The sequence below is a fragment of the Pundamilia nyererei genome, unplaced genomic scaffold (genome assembly GCF_000239375.1).
Source record: "Pundamilia nyererei isolate P.nyererei 1_Seehausen unplaced genomic scaffold, PunNye1.0 scaffold00201, whole genome shotgun sequence".
NCBI lineage: Eukaryota > Metazoa > Chordata > Actinopteri > Cichliformes > Cichlidae > Pundamilia > Pundamilia nyererei.
In genome coordinates this window covers 114,966-125,621 of record NW_005187602.1, presented here as the reverse complement: position 1 = coordinate 125,621, position 10,656 = coordinate 114,966, and the positions used below count along the sequence as shown (strand labels likewise).

At 38.4% G+C, this 10,656-nt stretch overlaps 1 protein-coding gene across 1 annotated transcript in view; it reads left to right on the top strand.

Moving 5' to 3' along the window:
• LOC102215492 (NT-3 growth factor receptor-like) overlaps window positions 1-5,071 on the top strand; it is an 80,150-nt gene extending 75,079 nt beyond the window's left edge. The window contains exons 18-19 of the mRNA XM_005747609.1: window positions 825-983; window positions 4,537-5,071. Coding sequence (XP_005747666.1) covers window positions 825-983; window positions 4,537-4,722 — 345 coding nt within the window. The 3' untranslated portion in view covers window positions 4,723-5,071. The remainder of the gene's footprint in view (window positions 1-824; window positions 984-4,536) is intronic.
• Window positions 5,072-10,656: the final 5,585 nt, after the last annotated feature.

Genomic DNA, 10,656 nt, shown 5'->3' with positions numbered 1-10,656 from the left:
AGGGTTGCATTGACAATCCAACACAATGGGCAGCACATTGAACACATTTTATAAGTGGTCAGAAACTTGTAAATAACTCTTGAAAGAATAAAGTTACGTTGAAACCAAGCACACCATTGTTTTTCTTGTGACATTACTTAACATTACATTACTTGTGACAATGATAAGTTTGATGTGTCACATGGCCCTCTGCCTATTGAAAAAACAAAAGTTATATCCAAGATGGCCGACGTCTAAATGGCCACCATGGTCACCACCCATCTTGAGGAGTTTGCCCCCTCACATATACTAATGTGCCACAAACAGGACTTTAATATCACCAACCATTCCCATTTTATTATGGTGTATCCATATAAATGGCCCACCCTGTACAGTGCACACATGAAGGCTAAAAATATAGACAACATTTTTAAACTTTAGATGGGCTCTTCTGGTACATTTACATTTGGTGTATGGCATAATTTTCTTTTACATTTTCTGAAGACAGGTAATCTAAGTGTGATGTCATTCTTCTACAGCCATTGCATTGTGAAGTCAGCATTTATTTTATAACGTGTTAAAGCCAAGAAAATGTCTTTTGCTTGTTTGAGTAACTAAGTGGAATGTGTTACTTTGTTATCTGCAAAAAAGACTATGAGTGCCCAAAATTCAGTCCAGCATGAATTCATGTATTTACTTTTATATTCAAATGATTATCACAAATGTATAAGTCAGATTTGCCGTGTTGATTCTGACTTGTTTGTGTACGTTTTGAAGTTATCATACTGCTTATACCTTTCCCATAAAGCATTTCAGTGTGTGTATGTATTTATCTGTATGTTCAGGTGGGAGGTCACACCATGCTGCCTATCCGCTGGATGCCCCCAGAGAGCATCATGTACAGAAAATTCACCACAGAAAGTGATGTGTGGAGCTTTGGCGTTATTCTGTGGGAGATCTTCACTTATGGAAAACAGCCATGGTTCCAGCTCGCCAATAATGAGGTAAACTATTATTTCAACACTGTCATTTGCTGAGGACGTGATGTAATTACCAGGAACAAAACATTTGAACATTTTACTCAAATTAGCTTTTTTCCCTAGGGACCCAATTTATTAGTCCAGCTTTGTGAAAAAAAATAGAGGTGCATATATCACTGTAACTTAATGAGCAGAACTAATAGCCACTCTCATTTTACCTAACTTCTCCAAAAACTTATGAATTTCCACAAAATAATGTTGTAGGGTCTTTAAACTTACATTGTAAAGCACCTTGAAGCAATTCTTGCTGTGATTTTTTGCTATATAAATAAATTTCAATTGGACTGAATCTGTCTTTTGGTGGTGTAATTTTCTTGGAATGCTCAGTTGGTGCCCTGTCTCTGACATCCCCTGTTATATGGAACTGGGCCTTCAATTTAGAGATGCTACTAGGACTCACTCCAGATACTTCTGCCACTTGGTTTTGCAGAACATCAGCTTATGGTTGCCCTATGGCACGAGTCCTAGCTAATTTAGTCAAACATGGCAAGTTCAGAACAGACACCAACTGACCACTGTAGCAGGGTCCAAACTCACAGGTATCCTTAATCAGATAACTGATTGTCAGTACCTTGGGTACCAGAAGCTCAAAAAAATTGTCAACAGCAATTGACAATAAGCTGTTTGTTGTTGTTTAGAGTCTAAGCTGTGTTTAATTACTACAATGTCAAGTGCTTGATGTAGTTTACAAGATACTGTAACCACTCCCTTTTGGATATAACAAATAAAACCAAACACCCTCAACTTAGACCAGAAAGTTACAGAGATACTCCAGGGCCTGAGACTTCTCTGCTGGATTACCACATCAACGGACTCTATTTCACCCAGAGAGGAGACACTGGGGCAGTGAGAGAGAGCACAAGTGGGACAAGTATGAAGGTATCTAGATTAGGCTAGCCACTAGCCTAAAGAGGCCATTCTGGCCAATGTTCACTCATTAAACAACAAAATTGATCCAGTATATCTTACACACAGTGCAAGATGTGCTTTTATTTTCATGGAATCCTGGACTACATCCTGGACTCTTCTATTCAGCTAGATCAGGTAACAATCTACCATGCCAACCAAGTCTTAATGGAAGGAGAAAGGACTTGTGGCAGGGCAGTGTTGATGTTTACATCAGCAGCGTTTGGTACTGAAATCTACTGCTGTGCACAAACACTGTTCTCCACTGTCGGAGTTTGTTATCATTAAGTGCCAACCAGTCTACCTAGCAAGGGAATTTACATCGATTGACCTTATTGCTGTTTGCATCCCTCCCACCACTAACGCCACAGCTAGGACCGTGGAAGATAACTACTGGACGCTGAGTACACCAAGTCAGGCTCTCTGATCACATCACCATCATTCTAAGACCTGCATACAGACCCAGAGTGAGGGCCTTCAGACCAACACAAAATCAGATGTGTGTAGCCAGAGGGGGTCTCCTCTGCTCTGAAGGATTGCTTCAGCACTACAAACTGGTACATCTGACCGGTGATCAGCATCGCGGAGCACGACGTCCGAACGGCATTGAGGAGAGTGAACACAAGGACAAGAAACAGGGAAACTATGTGAGAATGCTGTTTGTTTATTACAGTTCAGCGTTTAACACAATAGTGCCCTGCAGACTGTTCACAAAGCTCAGGGATCTGGGACTTAACAGCCGTCTGTGTGCATGGGTGTTGGACTTCCTCACTGGCAGAACTCAGGTGGTGAGGGTGGGTAGATGTGTCTCTAACAGCATCACCATCAACACAGGAGCACCACAGGGATGTGTCCACCCATGGCTCCAACACCATTGTGAAGTTTGCTGACGACACAGTGGTGTTGGGCGCCATCTCCAACAGCGATGAGACGGCCTATATGGATGAAGTGAAGAATCTGGCATCGTGGTGCCAGGAAAACCACCTCCAGCTGAACGTTGGCAAGACCAAGGAGCTGGTGGTGGACTTCAGAAGGAGTCAGCACAGAGACTACAAGCCCATTATCATCAATGGAGCTCCAGTGGAGAGGGTGCAGTCCTTCAAGTATCTCGGTGTCCACATCTCCTCAGACCTGACATGTCTGCCCACATTCAGGTCCAGACCAAAAAGGCTAGGCAGCGCCTGTATCACCTACGACAACTGAGGAAGTTCAGGGTCTCTCCAAAGATCCTCAGGATTTTCTATACAGGCGCTGTGGAGAGCATCCTCACACAAAACATGACATCGTGGTTTGGGAACAGCTGTGTGAAGGACCAAAAAGCTCTCCAGAGAGTGATCCGTACAGCAGAACGCTGCTGCAGGATTGCTCTCCCCCCGCTTCAGGACACCTACACCAGGGGATGCCGGACTAGAGCAGCGCAGATACTGAAGGACCCGTCCCATCCTGGCAACAAACTGTTCCAACTTCTGCAATCTGGTAGAAGGTTCCGCATCATCCGGGCAAGGACAGAGAGACTCAAGAGGAGCTTCTATCCCCAAGCCATTCGGGCCCTAACTATGCATGTGACAAATAAAAAACCTTGAACCTTGAACCTTGATCATCAAACAAGCACCCACCTAAAACAGACATTAAGGAATACGCTGACGCTGTTGCAGCATACATTGCAAAATGCACTGATAATGTCACTCACTGCAAAACTGTTACTGTCCATGCTAACCAGAAGCCATCGCTCACAGGACAGGTTCATAGGCCCCCCAAGGCAGCCTTTAGGGCCGGTGACACTACAGGACTTGCAACAGCTATAGAAAACCTACCCTGTGGTATCAGGAAAACAAAATGACAGTACAGTAAGAAAATATCTGGTCCTTTCACAGTAACAACAGAGGTGCCCATTGAGGTCATTACTGGCGTAACAAGGGAAGAGTCTGTTGATGATCTACAGATGACGACACAATTATTAGCCCCCCTATTAAAAATTAGGTCAAAATTATTACCCCAATCATGCTAAAAGTGGGTTGTGTATCCTTGTTGTAAGGTTTCATACATGTTTTCTGAGCAATCCCAGGCTATTTTTGTTGGACCTTAGTCTTCAGGTCACCCCGTGGGTTTCCAGTGGAATTTAAGTCAGAGTTTGAAGCAATAACCCAGACCCAGTTTTGCTTCAAAATCTTCACATATCCTTATTTCTTTCTTATGATGCAGATGACACAAACAAGTACAATCACTGGCTTTAACAATGTTCAGATTTTCCTCATACTCCTGGCATTAACAGGAAAACTCAGTAGATGTACTGCTTGGTTTCATTTGTAAGAAGGGTATTTAAAAGAAGTCTTCCTAAGGTTCAAACATTTTAACATTATTGTTAAAAGGCTGTTTTGTTTTCTAAAACTGTACTCTACAGGATAATATGTACCTGGATTATTTGTATAATGTAGTCATTATATACTGTGTGCATCACTTGTTGCCTGTCAGTGTAATGACACTCCACAATACAGCCATAGGCCCGGCCAGTGCATTGCACAACTGATGCAAGTCTGGTTGCATAGCAGTCCTTTCTTAAACAAGACAGTAAAGTATCTCTGCTCAACTACTGGTCTCTGTGTCTTTACAGGTAATCGAGTGTATTACTCAAGGCAGAGTACTGGAGCGCCCAAGACTCTGTCCTAAGGAAATCTACGATATTATGCTTGGCTGCTGGCAGAGGGAACCGCAACAACGTCTCAACATTAAGGACATCCAGAAGATGCTGTTTACTTTGATGAAAGCCACACCAGTCTATCTGGACATACTGGGATAATAATAGCCCCAAGGAGACACTAATGGAATATATTCAAAGCACTGAATTGCCCCCGAACAGAAGTGATCTGTCTGCATACTCTGTGGATTAGGGGCTGAAAATACCCTGTTTTCATCTGCCAGATATTTGAGGACTGCAACTAACACATTGTATATTATGTTTATTTAACTGGACCAAAATGATCTGAATTGCATCAGTACCTAATAATCTGGAACCTGCAAATTCTATACGCATTTTGTTTTTTCAAATGGAATTGTAACTAAAAAGACTTAAGTATAAAGTATATATTGCAACGATGTGGAGTGATTATGCTGATTGTTCTGATGTGGTATAGTTAAGGTGTCACATCATAATAATGTGGGTTTCACCCTGTTTTGATCATAGCAGCACTAGTTCTAATCAACTGTTAATAAACCCTGACCTGGACTGGTAGTTTACTGGTAGTAATCCTGCCCAGGATTACATTGATCTCAGTTGGTTTCACAAACCTTAAGTAACCTTCTAGTCTTCCTTTGGCTTATCTTTGCCAGGTCTTCATTTGTGAAATGTGAAAAGTCAGAAGGATTCATTTATTCTCTTTTTAATTATTTAAATTTTTATCTGTGCCCAAGCTGGTCAATTTCCCAAAATCTTTCTCATACCTTGGGTTGCAATGGTAGCCATCTTTAATCTAAAGTAATGATGATGACTATAAAGTTTCAAAGTACTAGCATTTCTGTTTTCTGTTTTTAACTTTTGGCTACCCCAGAAACCAATGGCAGAGCCAAAATATTTTCAGGGGTGGCCAGGCTGAAAGGCTGAGGTTGAGCACAGAAAATTCACTTTCTTTTTAGAGCCCTTTCCCTCCTCCCTTTTTCAGAGAAACAGTATTCACTAGATGTAATTCAGTTTCGTGGATCAGCACATGGATCCCTAAAACATTTTGCACTGTGGCCACAATTTGGCTCTGCCTCTGCCTGAAACCACCAACAGTCTTGTGACTTGTGACACAGTTGTTCTGACGCAGGTATTTGGGGAATAGACCACAGTTATTGAGCATTTACAAAGACCAGATAGTTGTATCTTAATGTCAAGGAAATGTGTAGTTTGTGTGACCATGTGCAGATTATATTTCTTGACTTTTCTTTCTGTTCATGTATAAATTAAGGAAGGAGGTGAAAAAATAGAACAATGCACATAAATCAAATATTTCATGTACAGCAGCTGCTACACATGACTGCTGTTCTTAAGTGCTAGTTCAGTGGCAGCTTGCAACACAGTTTTTATCTGAAACATCATTGTTACAACACTTTTAAGTCCTGAGCTCATGATAGCTCACTGAGCTGCTTAGCTTTACAAGACCCTGACCATACCTTCCAATCCTGAGCCTGGAAGCATGGCCTGAGTGACTGTCTGCCACTATAGAAATGGACCTAAGTGCCTCCTACTTCTTTCTGAACACTAGGAACCAGGAAAGTAGTCTTTCAAAATAATAGCACTTTTACATTTTGTTTACCTGCCTAATGGCCACTAGCTGTAAACTCTTGTTTTTCTTATTACCTAGTTTCATAAGTATCTACTGTATTAAAAAAAATTAAATTTAAAGCAAAAAAAAAAAATTAAAGCCAAACTACCCAACGTGAAATTGAAATTACATTACATATACACTAACCAGTCAATTTATTAGGTATACCTGTTAAACTGGTCATTAGCATAAATATTAAATCAGCCAATCACATGACAGCAACCCAGTATATTTAGACGTATTTAGACATTGTTGTTGACCATAACTATGATCACAGTATACCCATCTTTTGGGGTGTGGTGAGACCACAGCTTCACGTTGTGGATGTAGAACCAAAAAAACTGTACTAACTGTGTCATCATGGATCAGAATCTCTGAGAAATGTTTGGGGTACCTTGTTGATTTTATGGCGCAAAGAATTATGGCAGTTTTGAAATTAGAAACTGGCCCAACTCACTATTAGCAAGGTGTGCTACTAGACCGTTTACAAATAACCTTTTGCCATTTTCCAAAGCTAAAAAAAATGAATGAACTGATATATGTGTGAACTGAAAGGATAATACTTGAGACACTAGGATGTATATACTGTAAATCTGTCTGTCTTAAGATATTTATTTTGTTTTCCTATGTTGGATTATTTTCTTGTTTCTCAATATGTTATTATATGATTAATTTAAATCTAATAGATCTTTTGATTTGCTTTCCAGTTGTAATTTACTGTCACGAGTTGCATTTATCTCATTAGAGACTGGCTAAAAAAAATCTAGATTTAAGAAATGTCAATTTGTTTTGTGTCATTTTATACTATGCATCCATCGATTCATCCATATTCTTCCTCTTATCCAATTCAGGGTTGTGAGGCATTTCATATAATTGACATAAATTAATAAAAAATAATAAGTCAGGAAAACCGATTAAAACTACAAAGTTACAAATGCTAAAAAGTTGATGTTTTATTGCCCTCTTCAAGTACTGTTCAAGGATCAAATGCATTCTTTAATTTAAAAGAAATAGTTTGTCATTCATCGACCACAGTCAGAAAATGACAACACTTTCATCAGTGTGTCTAATGATGTGTCGTGCACCTAGTCTCTACACTGTATTTGAGATTTTAACTGTTTTGTCCATACTGGCCTAAAGAATTTAAAATCTAGTCTCACAAGGAATTCAGTGCATAAAGTTGTTAACTTCATATGCTCTTGGGTCAATGAGTGAGTACTGGGTTTGGCATTGCCTTACTGACTCTATACCTCAGTTTTCAGCGAGCATCATGAGATGCAGGAATCGGTATTTTTCTTTATTTTACTTGAATCAACAAAGGGCAGCAGCATGCTGTCCATTAGCTTGATACATGAAACCCCTCCTAAGCAATTAGAAGAGTCATCTGAAGAGCAAAATGAAAAGCCTTTAATTATTTATTGATATTTGAATGTATCATCAGTCTACAGTGAAAGACAGACTTTATTTATTCCGTCCCTTATTGTTAAATGAGACAGATTTACAATACTGTGAGTCACTGTCATCCTATTCTGTGCGTGATGTTTGAGTGTCACGTATTTGGTGTTGGTTTTTATAAGATTTTGTTTCCCAAAGTGTATTTATTCTAAAACAGTTCATCTAAAATAACTGAACATATACCTGGGATTTGCATTGATATATTGTATAAACATTAAGCAGGTGCATCACCTGCATTTCCTGGGTAGTATGAAGAAATCTGATTCTGTATCTTTTCTAAATTTAGATTAGAGCTGTGTAATTAAAGATATGTGCATTTCTAAACTGCAATCCTAATGCTAGGATAAAACATGATCAGAGTTATCTTACAGTAGACTTGCTTACCAAGTATCACCCATAATGTGAACTCTTGTTTCTAAGCTATTCATTTCATTTGAGCAAATTGATTATATTTGCATTAGTGTCAGTGCTTTAAATTGTGTCTTTCTCTCACTATGAGTGTTTGCTTACTCCAAGTCCTCCAGGAAGTCAGGTATTACTTAGTGAATTACAGAATTAAATTTTGTTTCATTTGTTTTCTACACACAAAAGAAAATCCAGATTTTAGAGAAATTTCAACACATTTCTAGAAAAAGTCGGTTGCACAGAACTCTAAACATAAAATCAAAGAAGTTAACTCTTTCAACATGAAACACAGCACTCTCAAAACTGATTCTTTCCAACTAAACAACACAAACAGCTATTATACGATTAAGAGAGAATAAAAAACACTGATCGGATCAATTCAAAACCTACCATCAGAGGTGTTTGACTATGTCTTGGCTTGGCTTGGCCATGGTACATACTTTTTTTTGCTTTGGAAAAGTATACATGTTTATTTTTATTTTGTCCTTAGATACCATTTACAGTTATCTAGTGCATTATAACCTTTGTAATGGAAATAAATGAGAAACAAAACAAAGCAAATCAGTGCACAGATTTTTAGAAAAAACGTAACAAACAAAACATTTATTTGTTACCACAATACAAAGTTTTCAGATGAACTGACAAAAATAAAAGAATGCCTTCTTCCTCCTAGGCTTTTTTCTTACCTTTCCTCTTCCTTTGTGTTTTGGTTGCTTCATCTTCTCCCTATCACTTGAAGCTGATGCTATCCTCTGATACAGGATTGTTCTTCCGGTTGAGTGGTTCAAAGGAGGAGCATGAGCGAGAGGACTTAATAGTCAGAGTGTACTTTGAAGCCATGTTTCTAGAACAAAATGTGTTCAGAGATTTGCAAAACTGTGATTTAGATTTGAGTGAGAGCAGTGGAACTCTTCCTAGCAGCTTGGAGTTATAATGATGATACAAAAACTTTATATTTTTACAATTTTGTACATAGTTCCACTTTTTGTTTGTAAGAAATGGGCAAAAGATCATTCATCTCAATTTTATTTTTATGCTCAAGTCAAAATTAGGGACCCAACAAGCCATGTTAGAAGAAATTGAAGAACAGAACCATATCAATTCAGTTCAGTTAAATTTTATTTATATAGCTCCAAATCAGAACAACACTCATCTCAGGGTGCTTCTTACTGTAAGGTAAAGACCCTACAATAATATGGAGAAAACCTTTACAATCAAACAACATCCTTGGTAACACTGGGAAGAAAAAACTATCTTTTAACAGGAAGAAACCTCCAGCAGAACCAGGCTCAGGGAGGGGCAGCTATGAGTGGTTAACCTTATCCTGTTTTCTCAAGAGACCTTCCTAAATGCTGCAAGCATGCTATTTTGATACATGCAAGCTTCCTGGAGGACACAATTGGCTAGCAAAATACATCAAATTGTATTACAAAACAGAAATCACCAGATAAATGTTTCCTGTATGATCAAGCCTTAAGCTTTCACAGACTGACAATCTTGGTTGTTTCTAATGATATTTGGGTTAAATGAAATCTTTCTCTCTGTTTGCTCTTTGTATTCTTCTTTTTCGTCTATTGTGTTCTCATTTATTCTCTTTTCCCCTTTCCCACTGTCACTTCACCATACAAAGTTTCTAAGCTGAATATGTAAGAAACATCATTACTCTATTAAGAATCCATGTCTTTTCTAATTGTTGTATATCCATCTCAACACATATGTATGTGAATCATTTGACTTATAAAACTTGTATAACATCTTTCTGAAAAGCTTAGACGTGGTGATTTTTTAAGGTGGCTCTGTGTATCATTCTGACTCTCAATTCTCATTAAAACGGACTTCAATGACCTTTGCGTTCACTTATTTTTTAACCAGAAAAAAGGGGAAATAAGTGACTCATACTCATTATGTAACATCAATTCCCTACTTCAAAATTATATTATTCCCCAGACATTTATATACATATCTGGAAACTGTGGCTCAGTTTCTCAAAGCTCTGAACACAAACTGTGTTAATTGCTTTGTTTTAATTGTTAATTGGTTCATCAAAACTCTCCATCTTGCGAAATGAAAATGCAGCACTCAAAACCATAGCAAAACAATTGATGCAATACAGTCAAAACCCATACAAGCATGTGCAAGTGCGTCTTCCTTCCCTTGTTTTGGCATGTTTTTTTTTTAATATTAGATTTTGTCATGTGCCCCGGAATAGAAAGAGATTAAAGTCCTAATAATAAAGCATTTTTAATCTTAATAAAAAATAAGTCAAAATGTACAAATGATAAATCTATACAGGAGAAATGTAGCTTGAGTAGTAAAAATGACTGTTCTGATGGCTGAGTTTTGTTTGTGTGTGTGTGCGTGTGTGTGTGTGTGTGTGTGTGTGCATATGTGAGCTTCAACCTTAAGAGTTTTGTGTGTATCTGGAGGAATCCAGGAAGATAAGAAGTGTGTCAAACTGAGAGCTGGTTCCACATAAGAGAGGTCTGAAAGCTGAAGGCTCTGCCTCCCATTCTACTTTTAAATAACCTAAAAATCACAAGTAAGCCTGCAGTCTGAGAGTGAAGTAATCT